The sequence below is a fragment of the Ascaphus truei genome, chromosome 17 (assembly GCF_040206685.1).
Source record: "Ascaphus truei isolate aAscTru1 chromosome 17, aAscTru1.hap1, whole genome shotgun sequence".
Classification (NCBI taxonomy): Eukaryota; Metazoa; Chordata; class Amphibia; order Anura; family Ascaphidae; genus Ascaphus; species Ascaphus truei.
In genome coordinates, this window is record NC_134499.1 from 21703128 (window position 1) to 21730408 (window position 27281).

Consider the following 27281-nt stretch of genomic DNA (forward strand, 5'->3'; position numbering starts at 1 on the left):
GTCTGACGGTCCTAGAAAATTTTGCTGGAAAAACCTCATGTGAGATCTCACCAATTTTACCATTTGAATATTGGCTGAGAGTGTGCCAAAGATATTCATGCAAAGCTTGGCTGACAAGCTGATCGATGAAGCCAGTTCCTCAATTTTTTTTATTGAGCAAAGTGTTGATGCCTCCTAAATCCAGAATGGTTCTGAATGTTCCATTCGCCATTTTTACCAGGATCATCACAGAGTAAATTCCCTGGAATCTCTCTGATCTTGGTACTGGCTGTATTGCACCACTGTTGATTCATTCTTTTACACTTATTGCTAACGCGTGAGTAGCCTGTCTGTCATTTGGCAATCGAGATGTCTTGAATTTGTGTCTCTTGATATCTTCCTGAACTCGTTATAATAACACTTTACACCCAAGCACCAGAAATGGTTCAGGGCCGAGACAAGTTGCCTGAGCCGATCTTCCAAACATTTTAAATAAGGGGCCACCGTCTTGGACCACAAATAAAAGCTCTCCACCACGTGGGTGCCTTCTCCTTAGTCTATACGACCTCATATTCCAGGTGTTTGTTCTTTCGCTCACCAAGGCCAAGTTTCCAAACTCAGTCTTCTTTCTTGCGGTACAAAAATACTCTTTCCTCCCAAAGCTCCCAATTATTATGTCTAGTTTTTTTCCGCAAAAAGGTGTTGATCTTCGAAGGGAATCGCACAGATTGTTTTTAGATGCGGAATCCGCTTGCCAAGGTTGTAGCCAGAGGGCTCTCAAGCAGCGACAGACAAAGCCAGTTTTACAGAAACCAATTATGCCTCATGACGCCTTTCTCTAGAGCTTCTTCTACATTTGCTATCCACAATGTCAGTGCTCTAGAGACCGAGGTTATGGTCACCGCTCGCTTACATGCTGCTCCTGCAGCCATAGAAGATCTTTTTAAAGCCTATTCCATGTGCCTATCCACAGCGTCCCGAAAGGAGACCGAGTTATCCACTGGTAGCATCGTATGTCATGCGAATCAAGATATCGCGGCATCTATTCCTCCGTGGAATAGTCATTATCGGAGGATTCAAAATCTGCTTCCATGCTGCAGAACGGTTCTTCCGACTCCTCAGAGGAGTTCTGTAGTCTTTCCATATTGCTATGTGACCTTGCATTTTTTTAACTTTTGTTTGCAGACTTGGAGGATGCCGGCTCAAGACGCCGTGTTACTGTGCCCTTTATCCACAAAATGATATCAGCCGTTGGCTCCACAGCTTCTTTTTCCACTTCCTTGAGGCAGTAATCACTTAGTTTTTTGTTCTCCAAAACCGTTTTGTTCACAGGAAGCGCATAATTTAGTCTTCCTAACCTTCAGCCTAACGGTAAGCTCAGTAGTCATTTCAACTCCCGCTTACTCAGGCTGACCTATGTGAATTTTAGCCATCTCTTTCCCGTTTAGAAAAACAAAAACAGAGCAAAGCAACCAACACTACTGACTAGATCCCTGGGGCTTACCTTGTATACTTAGGGATAGCACCCTTTCCTCAACCCGCATCCATTTCAAGCAAGTTGAGTAGGTTTATCTGGCTGACTTTTCAAACTCTGCAAGCTTCACAGCTTCTGAGCAGTCCCTTCAACGTCTGGGCAATTCTCTACTGCTTGTGCAGACTCCTTTGAGTGTCTGTCAGCGTTTATTGCAGAAGAGCAACCGGGTTCACCGGCCGAGCATGTCATTTAAAAGGGCGTGTCCTTTGCATGACGCGTTCCGTAGCAGCACCCCTCCCGCCTGCCACATGGTGGCGTCCGCCCAAGCTGACTGGAGGGCCGTGTGTGCAGGCGCTTCAGCTGCTTACCTCTGTGGCACCTTGCAGCATAGCTGGCTGATTGGCTCAACAGAGGGGCAACTCCATGGAGTGCGGGACATCTGGGCTTCAGAGGGAGAAAGGGTCCAGAACTCCCCTGGATCAACTACTGTACCTAAGGCAGTCAGCTAAGCAACATTTTAACTTGGAAAAAAAACAACAAACAACTACCTCAGCTACCATAGGACAGAAAGAGAGTACCTGGGAGCAAAGGTGGGGCTTTTTATAGGGCGTCCCAATTTTCTGCTCTATCTCAGCAGTAGGGTGGAATTTAACCCATTGGTGACCACTGCCATTGGGGACCATCAGGAAAATAAGTATTTTTTGTTTGCCAAATAATACAATAGTGAAATACTCTTTGTGTTGACTAAATAGAACTGCCACATTCGGTCAATTCCATAATTTAGACATTTCCAAATTGTTAAAATTTAGTAATGTTGGGCAAACACAGCGGATGTCCCACCGAGTTTGAGTCATGTGTTGATATACGGTATATTTTGATGCAGCAGTTTTAGAGTAAGTTAGAAAAAACTGTTGTGGCCTCAACTACCTGTATGAACAAAACATAATGAGCCTGCCCAGAGAATCCACTTCTGTTCATGTACCATTAAAAAAAGGAGGTGTGCCCCAAGCACACGCATTATAAGTGAAACTTCTGTGTATTTTGACACTCTCAAAAGTGTTTCATGCCATGAATATCATAAACATGAAAGTACAATTTGATTGATAAAATACAGTGAAGTTTGATTGTGAAGGCGCTTGTTCGGCACATATCCCTTATATTTGTGTGTGTATGGTGTGTGTATATGTGTACATGTGTACGTGTGGGTACACGTGTACGTGTGGGTACACGTGTACGTGTGGGTACACGTGTACGTGTGGGTATATGTTTACGTGTGTGCGTGTGAGAGAGTGAGAGTTGTGTGGTCACACCAGACAGGGCCATAGACTGCTTTTCTGGGACCCAGGACAACAGTTTCCATTGCCCCCCCCCCTTGTTTCAGCGGCCTTGGCGAGACTCCCCCTCTATCTCTCACACCCCCACACACATAATACTCCCCCTGCACCTCCCTGTCCCCCCTCCCTATACCCCCCGCACCTTACATCACCCTCTCCCCCCTGCACCTCACATCACCCTCCCCCCCCCGCACCTTACATCACCCTCTCCCCCCTGCACCTCACATCACCCACTCCCCCCTCCACATCTCACATCACTCTCTCCCCCTGCATCTCACATCACTCTCTCCCCCTGCATCTCACATCACTCTCTCCCCCTGCTTCTCACATCACTCTCTCCCCATGCATCTCACATCACTCTCTCCCCCTGCATCTCACATCACTCTCTCCCCCTGCATCTCACATCACTCTCTCCCCCTGCATCTCACATCACTCTCTCCCCCTGCATCTCACATCATCCCCCCACACGTCGCGTACCCTGCCTTCAAGCCTCCAAACATTCAGGACAGGTCCTACACAGGAGGCCACCCGCAACAATAGCGGAGAGAGGCCGGCTGCAGAAGGGGTGTGGGAGGGGTGAAAGCTGGGGCCCGGCACCCATGCGTGGAGCTGCCTGCCCCGAGGCAGCTGGAGCCCGACCAGAGGTCAGGTACCTGCCAGCGCCAGCGGTACTGTGCTCCGGAGGGGGTCGGGGGGTACTGTGCTCAGGAGTGGAGAGGTGTGAGTGTGTGTGTGTGAGTGTGTCAGCAATGCTGCTGCACATGCGCAGAATACCAATCTGCACATGCACAGTCACTTCCGTTATTTTTTTTCGGACAATTTTCCGTTTTTTCCCCATCAGATTTTTTGGGGTGGCACGGCCACGAAAGAAGTTTCACTTAAAAAATATTGCACTATATACAGATTAGGGTCAGTTCTTTAGCAGACTGAAGCACTGCAAGGTTTATACTGCATCATCTACTCTAAAGGGTCTTGGAAAATATATTTGATGTACTTTATTCTTGAGGCACGAAAGGAAAATAAAGATGACTTGATTACATAAACGAGTTAGTGACTTCACTAATAGTTATGACCAAGAGTTCTTATACGTGTGTGTGTTAGGGGTACTTTAAATAACCATATGCAGTAAGCCAACAACAAATATGCCTATTGAAAGGACTTTGATGAATAACCTGGCATGGGACTGAAAGTGAATGAAAAAAGTGATGTACTACTGCATACATAAAATGTTCTAGAACAAAAAGGGGTTTACAAACAAACTGGGATAACAGGACGGTTTTAAAACACTGGGCAATGGTTTTCACAATTCAACCTGAAGATTTGATGCATGGTCACATGATGCTTCTTGACCAATAACACTTAATTTCTCCATACTACTGTATATGATAAAAGGAATCCTGGGAGTAATTTATATTCTGATTAAAAGGATATCTATAAGGGATGTTTATTATGTAAACTGTCTTGCTCAGTGGGAATGAATACATGTTTCAGTATTAACCAAAATGATAAATTGAAGAAACAGGACTTTACGTCATCTAAAGACAGATTCCTATTTTGTTTTATTTTTGACACTTTAAGTAAATATCTGCCCCGTGCTTTCCAGTACCAATTGGAGAAACAAAACAGGTTTTCTATATAGTAGATCAGAAGTAGAGGGATAAATTACCTAGTTCACTGTCCAGTTCCTCGGTGTGTACCCCTTCTTCTCCAAGGCAAGAGCAGTAAATGAGACAGAAAGATTAAAAGAAAAATTCAGATACCAGCACCAAGTAGGAAAACCCATCAGAAAATAGACACCAAATCTATAACTTAAGATAACTTCCAATAGGTTGACCCACTAGATTGGTGGTGGGCAAAAACATATACTTCCTTGTGCCTTCAACACATTAACCTTAAAATGTACTGAGGCAATAAAACAGATGGGGGTGGGGGGTGGGGGGTGAGAAAGGTGAGGGAAGAAAGGAAGAAAGAAAGAAAGAAAGAAAGAAAGGAAGGAGAGAGAGAGGAGAGAGATTGAGAGAGAGCGGGGCATGGGAAAGGAGAGAGAGAGGGGCATGGAAAGGGAGGAGAGGGAGAGAGAGGCATGGGAAGGGAAAGGAGAGAGAGAAAGCGGAGCTTGGGAAGGGAGGAAAGAGAGCACGGCATGGGAAAAAAGGGGTGTGTGAGGAAGTAGGGCAACACATTGGAGGGATGAGGAAGGTGGGCATGGGGGGTGAGGAAGGAGAGCAATACAGGGAGGGGGGGTGGAACTGTACCTCTCGCTCTTTCCAGTACACAAGAAGCAGGAACATTACAGCTGCGGATAGTAGCACCTCCCCGACCCCTCCAGTCAGCTGCTTAATGCTGTGCGCTCATTAATAGTGTCCCACTTCTATTAGTACCCATGGAACTGAAGGAAAGCAGCGGGACACTATTCATGAGCGTGGGGCCATAAAACAGCCCCAGGGAGAGGGAAGAAGTTCTGAGCCGTGTGCAGCAACATCTCTGCTTCCTTTGTACTGGTGAGCAAAAGGAGAGCGGGCTGCCGGGGCAAAATGGGTATTTTTGTGGGTCCCTGGGTTAATTAAAAAAGCAGCGAACAGGGGACGCAGCCAAAGCCCCATAGGCCACATGTTGCTTGCCAATGCATTAGAACAAATCAATTATAGACTTTACTCTGTTATAACTTAACCATTTATGTCCCAAATGTCAGACTTTTTCATAAAAACAGAAGCTTCTGAAATCTGAAGCCCTTATTGTTTCGAGCATTATGTGACCTTGCATTTTGTTCATGCAAACTTCCCAGGGCGTAAACATGCAATTGGTTAAATACAGAAGAGGCTGTATAGGATTGAGACAAAAAAAAAAACCTTTATACGAGAGATGGAGAATGTGTTACATGTCATTAAATAATGAATGTTTTCAACATAAAATGTAGGTATTTATATTTCCAAAAGGCATGCGATTACCTCTAAATGTTAAATCAAGTACCATGGAATGGATATGTCAAAAATAATCAGAAATTCATAGAAATGGAAAACATTCTTAGACACAGTCATCTCTGATGTACATTTGATGCTGAAACGCATCGCTGGCTTGCATATTTCCATAAACCCAAAAGGAATGTTTGATTATATTTCCTTATAATGAGAAACTAAAACAAATGTGAGAATGTTTCATTCAGCTTTCTCTCTACTTTTCCCTTTAAATGGCTAAGGTTTACTAAGAAGTTAATGTGTCCTATGACTACTGCTGATCACTGGTGCTAAAAAAAGAAGGCCTGTTTTCAAGAGAAACTGAGGTCATATTTATCTAGTCCTTTTAACAGTTGCCTTAACATAAAGCTAATTAGGTAATGATGGTTTGAACAGACCTTGTGCCATTTAACAGTTCACGTTTCTTGGAAATATTTACAGATCCACATGCCATGTCGCAGTGAACACAACATCTAAATGCAACGTTAAATCTATATATAAAACTGAAATCTTGTTTGTCTGTGGGTTGTTGCGGATTGGTTGTTGGTGGCTCACGCTCTGATTAGGGCTGCAGGGGGGGGGGAAGAGTGATGGGGGTGCAGGAGGGGAGAGTGATGTGGGGTGCAGGGGGGGGAGAGTGATGTGTGGTGAAGGGGGGGAGACTGATGTGGGGTGCAGCGGAGGAGAGTCATGTGGGCTGGAGGGGCGGAGAGTGCTGTGAAGTGTAGGGGGGTGAGTGCTGTCCGGTGCAGTGTGGGGGGGCAGTGATATCAGGTGTCCTGGGGGAACGGAGCTTAACAGGGGGGGGGGGGAACCGAGCTGGGAATGGGGGGGGGGGGAAATGGAGCTGGGAACGGAGAAGGGGAGCGGAGACAGAGGGGGAGCGGGGAAATTTACGCCGGGTATATCAGCTAGTAAGTACTATACCAAGTGAGCATTTAATGTCCGTCTGAATAGTTTATCACAACATCTATGCACTGAGTGTATTGTGGCTGTTTTTCACATTTAAGGGAGTCGTAATTAATCTAATAGAACACAGCGATAGAATTCTTAACATGCAGCATATGCCCGTTATGTGGGGCTCCCCACTTATCTTACTCATTTTTGTGTGTTCTGAAGACTTGGGAATTACTCCAAACAAGTTCTATTCATTACCATGGAGGACGATGAATGTCTAATAAATTAATAGGACAACTTCCAATGTCTATATGCACCTACTCAGGCTCTACTTGCGGTGCGAGTGGAAAGAGTGATCCAACACTTTCTTAAAGCAGTGAGGCAAGAAACTCCACTTCTTAAGACTCACAATGCTACCCTGACATTTTGACCAGCTTTTCTGCAATATATCAAACAAAATCGCCTCAATGAGTAGCAGACTTCAGGGGCCTATGGATAACAACATGATTGTAGTTTAGTGCGAGGATCATGTCTCTTGATTTAACATTAAAGCAAAATTATTGTTTGGTTGCAGCCTATTCCCTGGACTAGACAAACTGCTAGGCAGTTGCTAATAATAATAATTAATATATTTCAGTGTTCCGTTTGTGGTCTTCAGTTTAAACAAGGATACAATGCCCATGAGCGTGTGCTCCGCAAACCTATTTAATTTACCCATAGTCCCATGTCAGACATGGGGTTAAGCTGCAGACAAGGATTCTGGGTAATGACTGTATTACATGGATAATTGTCAGCTTTTCCTTGCTCCATTAATACAACATTTTAATGAAAGTTAAGTTGCACTGTTTGTAACGCTACATTAAATGATTCACTTGCTGTTCTGTGGCCAATCCCTAGTTATCCTTATTTGTTGGGCTCATCTCTTAATTTACTACATACAGCAAATGTATCTTTGCAAATTTAAGTCACTGCATGTTGCAATCTCTTACCATCATCTTCACATTCTTCTAGAGGCTTCTGCTGTTTGTTCAGGCACCGTGGGTCTAACCAAGATGTTGTTTTAGTGTTGTGGCTATAAAAAAAAAAAAGAAGAAGCAGATATGGGCTTTGTTAAAGTTGCAACACAAATACCAGATCCCAAGACATACATCACCTAGGGAAAATGTTGATATTCACACACTTATACTAAAATATACATTCATATTACGGTGGTCAACAGCACCCATTGGACTGAGCAAATGTTTACCACATAGTCCGGAAAGGGGAGAGGACAGGGAGGAAGAGAACAATGTATTAGGACAATTATTTCCAGCAGGGGGGTTGGGAAATGTCTCCAATGGGTTTGCCACAAGAAAAATATGGATCCCAGGCAGTATATTGGGTTCCAGAGCCTGCACACTTCAGGACTGCACACGTAGCAAGGCCTCAAACTGCACCTTCGCATAGGTGGGTATAGCTGTCAATTACAGCAGGTGCTTACAAATTGGCAAGGCATTGTGGGGCGTGACTTTGAAACTCTTGCAATGACTGACCTTCACCCATGATGTCTGCGCACACTAAGGGCAGTCTGGAGCCTAATTAAGGGTGTATTCCCCCCACAAGCTTTGGACACTATGCTGCCTGGGATAGCTAAAAATGTTTTTTTTAAGCAATAACCTGATAATTAGGAAATATGATTTATTAGTTAGGGGTTTACAGAACAAAAATATTTTCTAGCATGGGGTGCACTTTCTGGCAGATACAGCTCAACCCCCTTATAACGCTGTGCTTGGGGTCCAAAGAATCACATCGCATCATAAGAGGATCGCGTTAGAAATAATGTACAATTGTATGCATTATACAATAAAATATTTAAGATACCGTGTTGTAAAGTATTCCTAAATACGAAATTTGGGAGCCACGCTTGCATCACGTTATAAGCGGATTCGCGTTGTAACGGATCGCGTTATAACGGGGTTGAGCTGTAAATATATTTCTCTGCCTGAAAGTGTTTTTTAGAATCTATTTATGGAACGGTTCTCCTAACGCAGTGAGAATAACCCACTCCCCCTGCAAAGAGAATAACAAGTACATCACATACATTGATCAGCTTTATAGAAATGTACACCTTGATATGTAATTTAGTCAAATGTCATGTCCTTTACTGAGATAATATGACTAGTCACACCCTCTGAAGGAAAACCTTTGCCAGACACCAGTAGACTGATGTCAAATTACCTTTACCTGTTCCTTTACAGAATGGAATCTCATAATACAATTCTGTACACAGACATATCACTGATCGCAAACTCATTTTTCATTAGAACGCATTACTTATGTTGAAAGACTATTGCTGTATGTTTTAGGTCTTCTGTTCTTCCTCCTTTATAAAATAACTCAAATTGAAATTTTATGCAGCAATCCCATTGCCATAAATGTAATTACCTTTTACGCAGCCCTATTTCTCAAGCAACACACACACAAACAAAATGATTAGATCAGATAGAAGCTTTAGATTTTTTTCTTATTGTTTCTGTATTTAGAAGGCAGAAACTAATAACCAAAACAGACTATTGCTTAGTGACTCTAGCAAAAACACAATAAAACAGACTTTTCTTGCTCCTCTTATAATCTGTTATAAAAGGGAGTTATAAAAAAGCAAATGCCATTTGCACGATTGTGAAATTTGTGTGGCGTCTCATCCACCTAAAAACTAATCATTTTACTCATTTTTAGCACCAGAACCTCAACTCTATAAATTCAGAAGTTTCCCAACGAAATTGAATTTTTGGGTCAAATCCCATTCATTTGAGTTCCAGCCAACTACGCGCCCAGCCCTGTGCAGAGGAAGGTGTCAAGGAAAAAAAATATTGATGCATGTTATACCTTTGTGCACTACACAGAGATAGCAGACAGAGGGCCACAGCCATCACCATTAACGGAATTCTGCATTTAAAAACAATATTCATGATTTCACCATCCCCCACCAAAAAGCAGTTGTTAAGGGATTTGCTAAGCTTTGTGCTTCACCAAGCAGTATTTGAGCTGCACAGATGACGGGTTTGCTGTGTGTGTGAGGAATTAGTATCTCCTTCTGAGACAGCAATGTTTTGTGAGCCGGCCAGTTTGGATAAATACCACTTAATGCACGGCAAGAATACAAGACACTGGCAGACTTTGGTGATGTACTGTCTGTTTCCTGATTTGTACGAAAGCATTTCCAAGATCTACAGTAGCATATTCAGTTTCAAATAGCGCAACATGAAATCAATCAAAAACTGAGGGGTGGAACTAGTAAAACAAGGAGCTTTCATACGGGCTGAATAAAACCACGTAACTGCCACCAGTGGAACCCGCAACATTACACTGCAATACTAAACAGGCCCCATCTGGCAATGAAGGAGCGATTAAAATGTCAGCAGATTCTATAGTTTATTATGTGTTTTGATTTGGGGTACTTTAATCAACCTACAAGTGCCTGGAATGTAGGTTCGCATGGAGATACCTCTTAATTGAGTCACAGGGGAGTTTTGCGGTCGCTACTTCTCAATTTTCTTCTTCGTGTGTGTTGCAACATGGCTACAACTAGATTTAATGTGTGGGAACGTTAACTGCACCTGGTCTGCATGCTCTAAAAACAGGTGTAGCCAACTCCAGTCCTCAAGAGCTACCAACAGGTCAGGTTTTCAGGATATCCCTGCTTCAGCACAGCCCAGTGCTGAAGTAGGGAAAACCTGACCTGTTAGCTCGAGGACTGGAGCTGGCTGCCCCTGCTCTAAAATAAATAATTTTCACTGACTTATGAAGTATTTGCACCCTGCTAGAATCACACAGCGTTTCCTTGTTTATTTTGTTTTAGAGTAAATGTAAGACAGTACCACTTGTCTAAGTATTTCTGATGGGTGGGGCACAAAGAATGATTATCCTGATAAGGAAGAGCATTGCAGACTTAGGCAAGCGGATTCCAAATACCTTACCGAAGGTTTTAAGATACAGCTCAACCCCCTCATAATGCTGTGCTTGGGGTCCAAGGAATCACATTGCGTTATAAGCGGATCGCGTTAGAAATAATGTACAATTGTATGCATTGTACAATTAAATATATAACATACCAATAATCATGTTGTAAAGTATTCATAAATACGAAAATTGGGAGCCACGCTTGCATCGCGTCATAAGCGGATTCGCGTTATAACGGGGTTGAGCTGTACTAGGCTTTCTTCCCATAAGGAATGGCCATGTCATTTTTATTTTGCACGTTTAATTAATACTTAATGTGACAAAATCAGCAATTACACAATTACTAGGCCCTGAGGATCTCCAGAGCTTACGAGCTCTCTGACAAGCCCCGATCCTCCAAATGTAAAATAAATGTAAGGCTTACTACGGTGAATGTATTTGTATGTTAAATGTCCATTTACAGTAGGTGAATAACTGTTAACTATGGATAATGGCAATTGCACTTTAGTGGATGTAATCCTGTTTCTCCTATGTTTCTGAAATCAAAAAGCAAGACTACAACCATTAGAACAACTTTTGGATAATAAGCCAACAACCATGCCAATAATTAGTTGGCATGTGTAGTGTTAACCAACTGTTGAAAAAGATATTCACATAACCCAAAAGAAGAATGAACAATTGATTTACTCTATGAAATAGACTTCTCCATTCTCTGTGAAGGCCATTTCCCAGTTTTCAGGTAGAAGACCAAGGCTTTCCTCTTCAGGAGGTAGGTATTGAGGCAACTTCCTAGATGCGTCCGTGGTGGGAAAAGTAGGGAGGATCCGAATCACTGGCGCAGCGGTCTCTTGTGTACTGTTTGTATTGTGCTCGTCTTGTTCACTAGAGTCTGCTGTCAAAAACAGAAAAACACACAATGTTTGGTCAATGGCAATTAACCCCACCAATTCCTTTACCACCCTCCAATGTAAACCCTACACGTTTGTAGGTTATCCATGTATATAGGAAGTAAATCCCATGGGGGAAGGAATAAACGATGCACGGCTGAAAAAAGCAGTGGAGGCTGGATCGGTCAAAGATGAAAAATATTTATTGGGCCATCAGCAACGTGTTAAAAATAAAAGGAAGAACAAGCAGAGAGACCTCTGACGCGTTTCACACATGTATGCACTTTGTCAAAGAGTAACGTCCCTCTGAACGACAGCATTACATAGGAGTCAAAACTGGAAGCCCCACCTCTCGTGTTCCTTGAATCTTAGTCTTCACTAAATGGAAACATCGTTTGTAGTGTGTAAAGAAACGAGTGGCGGCGCCTCTGTGATGTCGTTTATATTTTTATGAAATATTGACTCCCACCAAAGAGACCAAAACACCCATAAATACATAAACACATACATCCCGATTTCTGTCTATATCAGGGGGATTGTTGTCTACAAGCCATGAAAATCATTCTCCAACAAATGATCGTGGCACACCCAAACCAAATTTTTTTTCTATAAATCTACGATAATATTTTTTCGATATTTGTTGGTGCCACCATAAATATGAAAAGATTCCCACTAAAAATCAACAGAGAAGCCCAATGCTACATCCAATATGACAAAAATACACAGTAAAATACTTATACATTCTCTCGCCACGCTCAATAGCTCTCCTTTTTGACACTTATATACATATATATTTTGTGGGGGCTCAGGGGTTCCCAAAATTAGATTACTGGGGTTCTGTGTGATTGCTAACTTGTTTTCAGCTGTCAGCTGTTGGAGGTTAGTGGCTCCTCCTCTCCAGGGTTTTAAGCTCACCCCCCAAGTCAGCGGGTCTTTTACATTCTACTGGATATAGATCCAATGTCGGTCTTTCTCCCTCCTTATAGAGGTAAATGAGAATGTTAATCCTAATAGAGGTATATTAGTATTTTATCTGGTAGTGTTAGGACCTGTGAACAGGGTCTGCCTTGTCGTGGCTCACAGGCTTACAATGCTTTGGCCAAAGGGTTAAACTAAATAACCCCCCTTTTTCAAGAGGATATACAAGTATATTACTGTGTATTTTTGTCATATTGGATGTAGCATTGGGCTTCTCTGTCGCTTGTTGTATACATTTGCCACGCTCAATAGCTCTCCCTTTTGACACTTATATTCATATATATTTTGTGGGGGCTCAGGGGTTCCCAAAATGAGCTTGCTGGGGTTCTGTGTGTTGAAGATTCCCACTTACCCATAAATAAATTTGCGTATGATGGTGCAAATGATGTGCCTCGATTTAGCAAATCATATTGTGTGTTAAATAAGAAATTATATGGATTCTAGAATAAATGTGTTTTATGTTGGAGAAAGATTGGAAGTGCATAGAAAGTGTTGGATGGCTGTGATACCTTGTGTATGATCAATTATAGTGTACAAAGAAGTGACATATAAAGTGACCTATATTTATTTAGTAGACCAATTGAAATTGGAAAGGGAATTGAGAAGATCTGTGGAATCCCTGAGGTATGACGGTAGTTTGTGTACCAACGGTTGAATAAAATATGCAATATATCTTGATAAACTATCTTCCAAAGATCCAATGCTTGAAATGATACTGTAGGTCTGCCAGGAAGGCTGACCAGAGACTTATGGATGGATCTTTGGGAGATGGTGGAAGATAGGAATAATTTGGGTCTTTGACATACAGAAATGCTTTTTCTTCATCATTAAGTACCTGGAGTTTGAGTCCAAGGTCCAAAATGTTTTTTATTTGAGACAAAAATACATTGGTCGGATCCACATTGAGTTTCAAATATGAGTGATGATCTGTTAATTGTCTAAGGTCTTCATTCCTATAGTATAATCCCTTATCTGCATTTTTTTACTCAATTATATTTTTATTCTTAGTGTCTTTAATTTCGTTTGTTCATTTTTAGTTATGTCGGTGTAATGATTGGGGGATAATCTGTAACCCTGTGCTAAATGTATACAAGTCCCGTTCTACAAGTTTTTATATGTGTGGCCCCTTTGTATGTGTAGGGTAAAAGATGGATTTGTTTTTGGACCCTGAATTTATGGAACCTACAAGAAAGGAAATTTTGTCGTCATTAGTGTCCTCAGAAGATATTTGTTCATCAAGTAAACAGTTCATGTCTTGCAACATACAAAATTCAACGAAGGTGGTGAGTTTGTAATCATCATGTGCACTCATAGGAGGCAGACCTGGCGGAACCACCGCAGGGAGAACGGCCTTTTCTGCATCTGGGTGCCCATCGACGAGTACCCTGACATAATCCTTCACTTTATCTGTATTAAATAACCTTAAGACTAATTTTCTCACAAATTTCTGTAGATCTATTATTGTCGCAAATAATTTGAAGTTCTCAGAAGGAGCAAAATTCAAGACTTTACTTAGAAGTGATAATTCTCCTTCTGTCAATTCTGTCCCAGAAATGTTGATAATATTGTTGGACTGATCAAGAAGTATTTTTTCCCATTTGTACGTGGTGCTTTCTCCTCTGAGCGTCTAATCCTTTTGCATTTTTTGCTTCTGGTTGACCAAAAAAAGTAGGATGAACTTTTTTTCTATAGGGATGACGTCCTATGTGCTGATGTTCTTGACCTCTATGATTATCATACCTCCCAGTTGTCTCATTGCTGGAAAAGGAAACTGCACGGTGGTCACTGTCTAACGCAGATAGATTTGATATCTCCATGTGTTTATTCCGTTTATACCTTCCCCCATGGGATTCTACTTCCTGCATTAGACTACAAGCTGGGAGTATGTTACCTCCGGATATACAAACAGCATGGTCGTGAGTGATACTTGGTGATTTTAGCATTAAAATTCACTCTTTTCCAGAGACATTGTTAAAATCTAACTCCAGGAGATATTACCTTTATGTCGTCAGGGGGTCTGTATTTCCCACTTTGTCGTGTTCTATAGACATCCCCTCTGGGTGCTATTACTAAAGGTTCTCTCTTCAATCTGGGAGTACCAAGGACTTCTCATATATATGAAATTCCTCATGTTTATCTGGATACATTGTTTTTATAAATGTTATAAACAAATGTTATAAACAATGTTATAAACAATATACTTAATATATGTTCCATATACAAAGACGATTATGGGACATCATTTGTATACTAGTTTAGAGCACTGTAGATAGACTGTAATAGATCGCTAGCTCAGGGTTATTTAATTCAGTTCTTGCACAGCATTTTGGGCAATGTAGTTCCTAGAATATGATTGACTGGGCAGCTACTAGATACAATTGGTCCACTGCTAGAGAGAGGGCAGGGTTCAAGAGCCAGAGCCTCAGAAGGGGAAGGGGACTGTCACTTTGGAAATGCTTCCTACATTAGAAACATTAAAAATGTCTTTAAAACACTTTTTTTAATGCTACAAGTATTTTCTCATAGTACAGAACTGATTTATTAACACACATGTAGGATATTGCTTGAACTGCTGCTTTAAAATCAGTGCCAGTAGAAGCCACCCCCTCCCCCATCACACCTCCATTAAATTATTTCCCTGAAAGTGCTATATGCCAAGGCCAATGAATTATTCATATGTTGGCACACGCTAAATTGTTCTCGATTTAGAACATTGTGGCTTGCTTACTACAAGTAAAATACAAACATAAAAACAGCAAACAAACATCTTTATGTTTTAAGCCAACTTTCATAGTCTGATTTTAGATACTCGTTCACAAACCGCTCAACACTTCTTTACATTTGGAGTGAAACTGCGCTCCTACTCTTAAAGGAAAACAATAGTAACAAAATTCTAGGTGCTACTGAGGTGCCAAGCTGAGAGAAGAGTGTCAGATTTTACACACAGTTATTTTGTCACAGATGGGCCAGTAGAGTTACAAAGCAATGATTAGGCTGATCCGATTTCAGTTCTGGCCTTTCCCCATTTGCTTTCTGATTAAAACAAAAATATGTCATAAATCTTACAGGACCCTACAGCAGCTGCCTTAGAGGGTCTGTAATGTCGAATTATCCTCAATCTAGGAAAGTAATATTACATCGTCCTTCCAAAATAGGAGAGGATTGGCGATGTATTTCTGGGAACTAACATTGAGCATTTGAGATCTGTTTCAGGGCAACATTCACATCTAAAGCAAAATCTCCAAAAAAGGTTTCACAAAAGAAAATTATTTCCCAAACATACAGGATCAATTAGATACAATGACTGTTAGAAGCGATTTAGAACGGAATGCAATGCATGTCCAGGTACCGCCAGCACTAAAAGCTTTCAAGCTACACTTTAGCTCTGGCTTCTTACCAATTAGATACTTTGCAAAAAATCAAAGACTTTTAAACTTTAATTGTGATCAAGATCATTTTATTTATTTATTTATTTTACCTGTAAAGCTACTGCTCATTTCAGGAACCTCATCATCATCGTCATCATCATCATCATCATTTTCTGTATGCACTATGCCAGCATTTTGCATATCATTGTAAGATTTTGTCCTTCTTGGAGTCGACTGCTTCGAGCCGAACAGGGAGTTTTGAAAAGCATCACTGGAAATCACTTTCCCACTGGCGGGTTGGCTTGGAGGCTTGGGTGTCCCATAATAGTTACCTAGGCAATGGAAACACATTTGCATGTTAAAAAAAAAAAAAGAATATTTTTGGTGCCACTTTTCTATTCTTTGCCACAGCTCCTCCAATTTTAACAGTATGGGGGAGGGGGAAGGACTATTTTATTTCTAGACAGGAGCAAAAAAAAAAAATTCTTTGTTTTGTCTGGGTTACTCAAGTTGCATTTATTAGAAGAATTGAGGAGTGCATTGTTAAAGTGCATTCATTGCAGAGATTTAAAACAAAAAGGCAGCTGGGCTGAATAGCAAAACTTCATCTCATTACATTTGAATTTCAATTAGCAGCCCTCATCCAAGTGTGCTCTTATACAATGCAATGTCAGATTTAGAGTGAACTCAACAGAAAATAGAAAATTCATTACCCCTTTAGCCGTGAGAATTTATGAAAGGCGAAAGTGACCCGCATTGTTACGCTGGCTCATTTTTGATGATGTTGAGGTTTAAGAAACTTGGAACAAGAACTTTGTAGACCCAGGATTAGCCATTGAGCGACACAGGCAGATAGCTACCCAGGCTTCTGCTGCTTCTGAAAAAATGTCCATTCCAATGAGAATTGCTTGGGAGGTTTTGCTTGCTCCTTTCCTAAAACTTCTAGTACCGGAAGTTTAACCGAGTCCGTGTCAAAAGTAGCCAGCTGCCATGCATGCAAGTTTCATCAATCCTTCTGTTATTCAGATCAGAATTAAATATTGACTAGATGAAATTAGTACTTTAGTCAACGATGGCAAAGGTGTGGATCACCTGGCCTTTAGGGTCTAGACTACTTAATAACAATACTAACTATTTCATATTGCACTTATCGCCCAATGGGACTCAAAGCGCTTCATATTTACAGTATAGTGCACGGAACGCAGCACATATGATTGTTACACAGTCCCTGCCCTGATGAGCTTTCAATCTGTTTTTGATGCCTGAGGCACAGGGAGATAAAGTGACTTGCCCAAGGTCACAGGGAGCCGACACCGGGAATTGAACCAGCTTTCCCCTGATTAAAACTCGGTGTCATGGTTTACAGAGTCACTTGACTCACGGAGCCTCTCCTCCCTAAACTACGCTTAAACGAGCACAAATCCACTTCAACAAACCCGAATGTTTCTTTGCTTCTTTACCTTTACGATTCTGAATCCATTGGTATATTTACCTCTACACTTATGATTTTTTTAAACAAATTACCTTTTTCAGAGAGGTCAGAATATTTATGAAATCCTTATTCTTGGATGTTTTTTCCTCCCAAATAGATTCCTTCTACACCTGATTGTTGCTCCTTTCCATCATCCCACACATATTCCTATTCTTCCAGGATGCAGACCCTTTAGTGCTTCCTAGGTTTGTTCATATGCCATATTAGAATATTTAGCACTAAATACAATGCTCTAACACAGGACCCTCCGTGGAGTATTATTGATATCTGTAGCGCCTTTCTGTTCTTAGTATCCCACCCACTCTCCTGTGACACTTAATACTTCTCACAAAATGACCTTTGAATGATCCCCCAATGTCCATCCCAGAATTAAGTCATAAGAAAGAAACAATGTAGCCCAACCTCTTTAAAATGATCAAGTATAATAGAATAATTTCCTTGGCAAAGGCACATACTTTTATTTTAACAAATTATTATTCAGGGTTGTAGTTTTTTTTTTTTTGAAAGGTCACATGCAGAACTCGTGGCTGAAAGAGATTTGCTTTAACATCCATATTTAGGCAGCATATCTCAGCCATTATAAATGGTTTGTCATTTGGTTTCTATTTCCAGAGGCAACACAACCACGTACGGTTACAAGGGTTGCTACTTGGCTCCAGGTCACCAAAACAGCATGATCTAGCACTGAATTGTACATTAATGATGTTTTACATATCCTTGACTGGTTAATCCTGCACGTTAAATATGGAGATTACAAGAAGTAAGTCATTTCCAGACTTCAAGTAATTTAAAAACAGTGTCTACTGTCTGAATCAATGTAGCAACATGGAGTGTCACACCTATATCACGGAACATGGAGTGTCACACCTACATCACGAAACATGGACTGTCACACCTGTATCACTAAACATGGACTGCCACACCTATCTCACGAAACATGGACTGTCACACCTATATCACGAAACATGGACTGTCACACCTATATCACGAAACATGGACTGCCACACCTATATCACGGAACATGGACTGTCACACCTATATAACAAAAGATGGACTGCCACACTTATATCACGGAACATGGACTGTCACACCTACATCACGAAACATGGACTGTCACACCTGTATCACTAAACATGGACTGCCACACCTATCTCACGAAACATGGACTGTCACACCTATATCACGAAACATGGACTGTCACACCTATATCACGAAACATGGACTGCCACACCTATATCACGGAACATGGACTGTCACACCTATATCACAAAAGATGGACTGCCACACCTATATCACGGAACATGGACTGTCACACCTATATCACGAAACATGGACTGTCACACCTATATCACGAAACATGGACTGTCACACCTATATCACGAAACATGGACTGTCACACCTATATCATGAAACATGGACTGCCACACCTATATCACGAAACATGGACTGTCACACCTATATCACAATCCTCTCAATTTTGTAAAAATTTTAATATCTCAATTTTTAAAGGCCAAGTTCACACCTTGAGATATAAGATTTTCAAAATGTATTTCATACCAAATCTCCATAAGAAAACTGGTCATCATTTACACAAGAAAATTGCATTTATCGCAAGTCTACGGTGCATTAAAAAAACAGCACGATTTTTTTTAAATCGTAAAAAAAATATATGTCTAAAGCAAAAAAAAAAAAAAAGACAAGAAAGACTCCCAACTCCAATTTAGATGTGATGGAGACAGATCTTTATTTCACTTTTTTTTTATATATTTTTAGTATTTACAGGGGTTGACAAAAATGTTAATTTAAAAGCCAGCTAGAATTTTTAGGAGTTTTACTGTTCCAGTCTCACCTCCGTTTTCCTCCCCCTCCCCTCCCCCCCACACTCAACTATGGCTCCTAATAAGCCTCCCTCGTCAGTGGCTCTGAATGTCAGTGTGCATCTGGGACACGCACACTCCCTCTCTCACAGAGCAGCAGATTGGAAACTCCTCACTCCAGCTAGCCCTCACCCTCCTCTGCTTCTGATCCCTTTTCTCCTCCCCCAACCCTTCACACTGAGCGGCGCAGTGATGATTGACAGGCTGCTCAACACAGGCGCCCCGGACAACATTTTAGGCGTCCGGGAAAATTCTATCCCTTTAGTACTGTATGAACCATACATAATATAGATTGCTTATTTATATTTTAGGGTTCTTAACACTGGTAATTAGCTAGGGAGAAAGTCTTCTAGAGACACACTATACAGAAATAGGTCTCATCACCAGACATCTTAAGAATATATGCTTTAATAGCAGAAAGTTTCTCCCTAGTACTGCATATTATGGCAGCTGTGGGATCCCAGCAATGCCTCTAAGCCAGCACATAAATCTGCAACCCTACAGAAGTGCCACAATATTAACTTTTCTTCATTACTGGTAAGGCTGAGTCCCCGGTGGCACACACCAAAGCACAGCCCTCTATGGGGCAGGCCCCAGTCGCCCTGTGTGCGATGACGCGACCTCTGGAAGGGAAGACAAGAATTTTGTCTTTCCTTCCAGCGGCGCGATAACATGATCGGCGGGCAGCCAATGGAAGGGCAGATAGTGTAGACCAGTGGGAGTGCCCGGGGCAGTAGGCTGGCGCGAGGGGAGCTGGGTTGGCGGGTGCAGGCTAGTCCAGGCGCTTCCCCTCCATCCCACGATGGGAGCGGGGGGGGAGCGGGTCCACCATGCTTCACTGCGCATGCGCGCAGAGACCTCTGCGCGCATGCGCACGGGGATCGCCTGTCGGCTTATTTTTTTTGCACAATAAGCCTGAGGACCCGATCGCGCCGCTGCCACCATACCCTGCAGCATTTTTTTTGTCCTGACATTTTTTTATTTTTACACTGGCATGGCCGCGCAGAGGGCCCAGGCGGGCGGGCCCCGTCCCACCGGGCCCGGGAAGCCAACCCGGCAGATCCCCCTTGTTGGAGTCCCTGGTTCTTAAACACAAAGTAAATTTAAATATTACAAATATTTCAAGGTCTAATATTTCCCATTGGTTGTGATCTTTTGCTCCATTAACCTATGAACTTTCTTGTGCTCGTTAAGACAAATCATTACTCATTCCATATTTGTAACGTGTCTGGTGTAGAAATTAGTCTCATGTCTTGTAATCATATTTATTCAGGTTGCAAATACTCACCTTTGTCTTTAGATATAAATGGAAAATATGATTAAAAGACTCAATGGCAAACTATATATTTCTAAACTTTCGAAAAATTATAAAAAAAAAATTAAAAACAATTGTGGATAAATTGCTTACAGTGGAAAATTGCGAATTCTCAAAATATTGTTTAAAAAAGGATTTCTACATTGAAAGGTCAGAAGTCTGGCTTCAGACATCAGAAGTTGCAAATGTGTGCTGTTCAGGAGATGCCTCGAGGAAGCGCTTGTATCCAAGCAACCAGACCAAGGCCTAGGAGATGGCAGCTGGAGCCGAGATTGATTCAGATAAAAAAAAAATGCAAAATTTCCTTTTTTTTTTTAACAATCATTATACATTTGCATTAGATGGACTATAGAGATATATTGAAAACTAAAATCAGACTCTCTTTTTGGGTTCATTCGTGTCATGATAATGTCATGAGGTATTATGTATTTTACTCCATTTGGTGCTTTACATGAGCTACAGCTTGAAGTTAAAAATACAATATATATTGGGTTTATGACAAGCCCAGGCTTGTTCCAGGTTGTGCTTGGCTTCAAAGAGAGTTTCATTGGTTGGCCAATCCTGTATGGGCTCAGTTAAAAATGGCCAGATGGGTTGTATATGGCTGATAAAGTCGAGAGTCGAGATAAGGGCCGTGTCTGGAGACTTGGGTGTAAAATATGGCCCCTGTGACATCTTTCTGTAAACATGGTCTCCTTGGAGCGAGCTTCAAAGCATTTCTCGGCAGGGGGTGTATGGATGGTCAGGGGCGTGGCTACAGAAGGTATCAAACCAAGAGTGACCTTATTAAATATGAGAAAATCATGTGGTGTCCTCTGCTGAACATGCTAAAAATTACATGTGTGTATCCGTGGAATCGAGTTGCACATAATGATTATAGACGCGTCAGGTCTCGAAGGTACTAAGAGACAGATATTAATATTTCAGGATTACGCTGTTCATATTTAGATTCATTGTGTCCCCATGAGTGCCTGAATGTATTGCTGTGTGTCTCACGTGTGAGTAAGTATTACAGATGTGAAGTTACGAGTATTTAGATATGGCAAAGGAGTTTTAAACGTCATTTGGTGGGAGGTGTTTTACTCTGTCGTAAAACTGTCAATCTCACAGCGGATTTACGACAGGGGCTGGGTTTAGGTTGTGTTCAATGGGAAAGAATAGTATTTAAGTCCGAGTGAAAATTATAAAAGGCAGATTTCAACAGAAGTGAATTTAGGACTAAATTCTTGATTTCTCATATTCATGATCCAGCTGCCTCTCTGGGAAAAATCTATGGCATGTGGTAATGTATAGGATTTTCTGTCTATGTTTTACCCTTTTATTGTAACTGTATGTTTATCGTAATCCTTTTTCTGTAACCCAAGCACTGTATTTTTATATATCTATTAAAACATTTAATAAGTAATGCTTTGGGCTCTGAATGAACTATTGCACGCTCTGGGGAGAGTATTAAAGTATTCAGACACATTTGGCTTCAACTGATTTTTGCGTGTTAAAGTGCATAGTTTTTTTTTATATAATAAACAGGGACCTGCGGCCCTGGTAAATATTAATTTGACATCAATTTGACATCTTCTTGGCATAACTACCTCAGGTGGTGGCAGTGGATAGATATGATTTGCAATTGATTGAGGGGTTAATATTTATTATCTCACTGGAGGTACCTTGCGGAGGAGGAAGGTGAGTTGGCCAGAGTAGCCGTGTGTATTAACCCTGGTTGCATATCTAAGTCACGTGCTCACTTGTGTGCTGTTCATGGCGGTGGTATATTGGGATGGATTTAGGAGAAATCGAACTCATTTGAGGGACCTTTGCAAAGGTGAAGGGTGGGGCAGCTTGCGAGTTATGTATTGATCCTTGATACTGTAGAGTAGATATTGTCGATTTGACGGACCTCTGCGGAGGTGAAAAGTGGGAGCGCTTGCGGTCGTGAGTATTAACCTTTGTCCCGTATGTAGGTCGTGTGCTCGCAGGGTGCTGTACGTGACAATTTGGTTAATTATGTAAAATATGGCCATTTTTCCATTTTTAGAGTATCACCTTATCAGGCAGACTTCTCCAAGCATTTTGGTGAATTTTAGAACTTTTTCAGCAGAATTTGGAATTTGGCCAAGTTTGTACATCTAGAATATATCACGCAAATACATCATATTAACAAATATTGAACTTATTAATATATCGTCCTTGGTCAACCCATGTCTAGCAGGCCACTTGGGCTACTAAAGGCTTAATATTTACACTCCTGAATGTTGTGCTTCTTGTGTTTTATTTGTAGCGAGAGGGGGGTGGGAAGATAACATATGTCCTGGACCAGGCGGCTTTGGGGACCCAGCTGGCCTGGACTTGAGGTTGGGCCTGAGCAGAGGTTGAGCCTAAGCTTCGTAAATGTATCCTCCAGCTTCTGGCTAGGCCCGCATCACCTTCCAGCTCACGGGCAGCCCAAACTTTACCCCCAGCTCCAGACTCAAACTTATCCACCCCCCACAATCATACCTCCATACCACCCCTTCCCACCCCACGCCTGTATCCTGAGGCGAGGGGTCCTCTGCCCCTCCATGGGATTTCTATGTGCCTTCAGCAGGGCCCCTCCAGACTCCTCGGGCACCTCTGTGGTCCCGTGCCCTTCTTAAGTCAGCTCCCCCTCTGCTCCTTCTTTTCCTTTCCTCAGGCTCATACCTCCTCCCCCCACCCATCCCTAAGACCATGCCTGCTTATTCCCCCCCCCCCCAACCCCCATCCATATCACCCTATAGCTCCCCTCCCCCCCCCCCAAAGGCCCATACTTCATCCCCCCTCCCAGTGCCTCCCCAGTACACCTGGTGTGGGGGGGGGGGGGGTTGAATATGTCTTGGGTCCCAAGATATCTGCTGGTGTTTATGCTATATATTAACCCCATTTGGTGCCTAAAGACCTTCCTTTGCAATGCATTGGTAGCCTCAGGCATTAAAGGGGTTAAATTATTTTCTGCCAAAGTGTACTACGTCTCGCCACCTCACTATTACATCACTAATGCTGATCAGTGCAAATCTATGTATTAACACTATTTTTTTTTATAGCTTTAGGAGCAATCTAAGCACCTTTTTAAAAAATATATGTGGTGGTGAGGGAGGCGGTAGAATAAAGCTGCAGACCCCACATACTCATTTAATTGTATAATTTAAGAGTCAGGCTAAATTCTCAATAGATGCCCTCAGGTTCTTTGCCATGTTTATAAATGAGACTATATTATTCCAGCATTATTTCAGCATTGTATTAATATATCTATATATCATTACTGGTGAGTGCGGCATTCCAACGTTCTGCAAATTGTAACCTTGACCAGGTGCTCAGGCCACGGAGTGATACAGTTCTTAGAAATGCAAGTTTCTATTTTAGTATTGCATTATATATTACTCACTATGCGCTATGTACATTAATGGCGCTATACAGTGGCGGCCGAGCTGACTCTAATGCGGCCGCCACCGCTGTTTTAAAATAGCGCGGGCGGCGCGCGGGCTGTCTCCGGCCAAAACCGGGCCGGTTTTGGCCGGTTTTCCCACGCCTTGGGCGCTTTCAATAGTAAGCGCCATTAGCACTTATCTATTGAAGCGGCCGCCGCGTGAGAAACTCCGTTTTTAAACGGAGAATGGACCCGCGGCTAGCCCGCTACGATCCCAGCCAGCTCCCGGAAAGCTTTAGACTGAGCTTAGCCGGGACAGTATAAATAAAGACGTACAATACAATACAATACTCACAATCTGAATTCCAAACCTAAGATTTTAAAAGATAAAAGACTTCACTGGTCTGGGGAGTAAATGTGGGATTTCCCAAACCTGCAGCTTGAAGTCTTTGCCGTCTGTGAGATGGGCAAAACCAGTCCAAATCCATTTCCAGGATTTTTCAGAATTGGCCATTCAAAATCCGTTCCACTGTGTAAAATCCGCTGGATTGTTACACATTCAATCCGCGCAAATTAACCAAGACCGCCATTGGATATAATCCGCTGGTGGATTTTAACAAGCCATCCGCAATCCACTGACGGATTGAGAATCCAATCCATGGATTCAGCAATCTGCATGCAGTTTGTTGAACCCGCGGATTGGATTCTTAAAATCCATCAGCGGATTGCAGAATCTGTGAATGGATTGTTGGTGTAAAAAAAATTCCACAAAGGGTGAATCATCATTTTTGAGACCAATCCGCTGAAATCGGCGCACCAAATAAACACACCGATCCGCGGCAGATCCAAATCCGCCCATCTCTAATGGCGAGGATGTGCATTGCTGAAAATATCCCTTAGCCAAGAGTGGATGAGTATTGGGAAATGAGTATTGGGAAATGTATCTTGCAAAGGTTCCTTTCCTTAACAATTGAAAATTGGCCTCACAGATTGTGTTTCTGAAAAGATTTTACTTCTATAGTAGGTGTGTCTTCCAAAAACGTCAACTTAAAATGATTTAGGATTCTTCTAGAAGCTTCTTTCTGTGTCCCATTGGAACATCGTTAACATTTTACAAAAACAGTTTGATACTACTTGGGATCATACCTTCATACGTCCCAACTTCAAGTAGAGTTCCACTTTGTTCAAGATCCAGAAATTCCTGCACGCTCAGAAATTTGTAGTCCACTCCAGGCACTTCTCCTTCTCTAGGCTGACGCGTTGTGCCTGTACCAAAACAAAAATGGGAGTATGTGAATAAAAAAAAACGTTTTTGCTGCAGGGTCAAGCAATTGCCATGTACAACCCCCATAATGGGAAATACACGAATAGGAAACTGCATGTTCACAAAAGTTAATCCTACAGTCTTGTGGATTTGGTATTCAGTACATAGACAGTATTCCCACATTCTCAGCATAGGCACACAAACTGCATTAAATGCCATAGCATTAGAACCTCATTATTATCTCCAGCGTAAATAACCTGTTGAAGGAATCTCTCAACAAGGACACCAGATGTCAGCTTCAGACTGTTTGTTGACTATATTCCCATCACCAAGCCAGAGAAGCCCTAGACCCTCGTCAATATAATTTGAGTTTGCACTCAAGTGAAAAACACGGAGGCACACGAAAACCCTTTGTAACATTGAAATGTAGGTTTAAGAAAGTTTAATAGTTTATCAAATATAGGCCCAAAAGCTATAAGCAAAAACAAGTTTCATGAAACGTAGGAGAAGGGAGGCCGGGAAACTACTTCTAAAGCCATGTACATAATTTACGTCACAATGTCTCCTTCTCCATTACTTTACGGAGTCTTGATCTCCAGAATGATATGTCTCCCACGGCCAACTAGAAAAAAAGAGAGTTGTATTGGACCTGCTGGCTAAAAATAATCAATGGAGATATCACCTTGAATCTAGCACTAGTCAGCTCTCTATCATAATAAAAAAACAAAAAACAAACATGGTCTTCAGGTCACCTAGACATTTTACTTTGGTTTATTCACGTTATTTGTATGGCATGTCTTCCATTTACTGTATCTTCATACTAGCCTCAATATGCAGTCACCATATCAATACAAAGCAAAGAAAAAATATCGTAGGGCTAAAAGTAAACAGTGAAACCCTAAATCTTAATGACAACACGCTTAATTCTCCAGTCCTGAAGAATAGTGATTTAGGAGGACGTCGAGAGATTCATATTGTAATTATATCAATAATTAGTTTAACGGTTTTCCTTTTCGTACATATTGCGTTTGATTCCCCTTCGCAGGTTTTATGTCATACTTCATCAGGATCTTCTTAGCGTGGGACTGGGGGGTAATGAATGTATTAACTCCGGAAGTAAAGCGGCGACCTGGGGGATCGCATTATAACATACCTAGAGTGCAAGCTCCATGGGGCAGGGCGTCCGTTTGCCTTAGGTTGTCATATACCGGTCGTGCTACTCCCTTGGGTTTTCATTTTATTTACCTTGTATTGTACTTTGGCAAAAATGGCTGCATAAACCGTGCTGCTATACAAATAAAACTAAACATACTGTACAAGGCAAAAGAAAAAACAGTGGAGTGGTAAGGAATCTAAGAATAAATTAACTGTCTAAATTAGCAATACGGGTTTCATTTAAAAATATATATATATTATAGGATTGAAGCAGGGTCTCTCTGAGGCTGAACTGTTAATTTCAGCTCTGGGGACCTCCTGCTTCCAGAGATGCTTACCTCTATAGGGGATGCCGGTATCTCTTTTCAGTTTAAATGTCCCGATCACGCGGGGCAATAGGAAGCCGCACCAGATGATGTCACAGCTTCCCATTGGCCCGCACGACGCAGGACATTTAAAGCCGCCATTATGTTAGGCACACAGTTTCTCTGACTGCAGAGGAACCGGCACCCCTACGGAGGTTAGTATCTCCGGAAGCAGGTGGTCCCCAGAGCTGAAATGAACAATTATAATGCTTTAATACCAGAGCGCGTACAGCACATTGTTCTGCTAGGTTTTCCTAATTTCCTATGTTCACCTCCGAGTGGAAGTTCGATTTTTTTTTTTAGAGAATATAATGAAATACAAATTAAAGCAGCAATACTACACTGCTCCTTTTTTTTCTTATTTGTACATGTAAAGCATGTGGGAATGAGAATTCTACATTCTTACCTAAGCTGGCAATCGTTTGGTGCTCCTGTTATAAATGTGTAAAGATCCTGATTGTGCGCCTTACATCAGGGGTGCGCAAACTTCTGTTCTGATTGCACTCCCCTGTCTGCTCTCCCCCATACTCTCGCTCCGCGCCCCCCCCCCCCCCCCGCCTTACCGGCTCTCTGACATCAGCGTGTGACATCGCATTGCCATGGAAACGCGTTGCCATTTGACCC

The 27281-nt window shown here is 41.9% G+C and overlaps 1 protein-coding gene across 9 annotated transcripts in view; it reads right to left on the reverse strand.

Moving 5' to 3' along the window:
* MAGI1 (membrane associated guanylate kinase, WW and PDZ domain containing 1) overlaps positions 1-27281 on the reverse strand; it is a 379816-nt gene that overhangs the window by 55917 nt on the left and 296618 nt on the right. For 4 of the 9 annotated variants that reach the window (XM_075574263.1, XM_075574260.1, XM_075574266.1 and 1 more), the window contains exons 3-7: positions 25020-25139; positions 15921-16142; positions 11265-11469; positions 7628-7710; positions 4454-4492 (exon numbers count right to left, since the gene is read on the reverse strand). In XM_075574263.1, the coding sequence (XP_075430378.1) occupies positions 4454-4492; positions 7628-7710; positions 11265-11469; positions 15921-16142; positions 25020-25139 (669 nt within the window). The remainder of the gene's footprint in view (positions 1-4453; positions 4493-7627; positions 7711-11264; positions 11470-15920; positions 16143-25019; positions 25140-27281) is intronic. The other 5 variants (XM_075574268.1, XM_075574261.1, XM_075574269.1 and 2 more) reach the window with 3 other exon arrangements.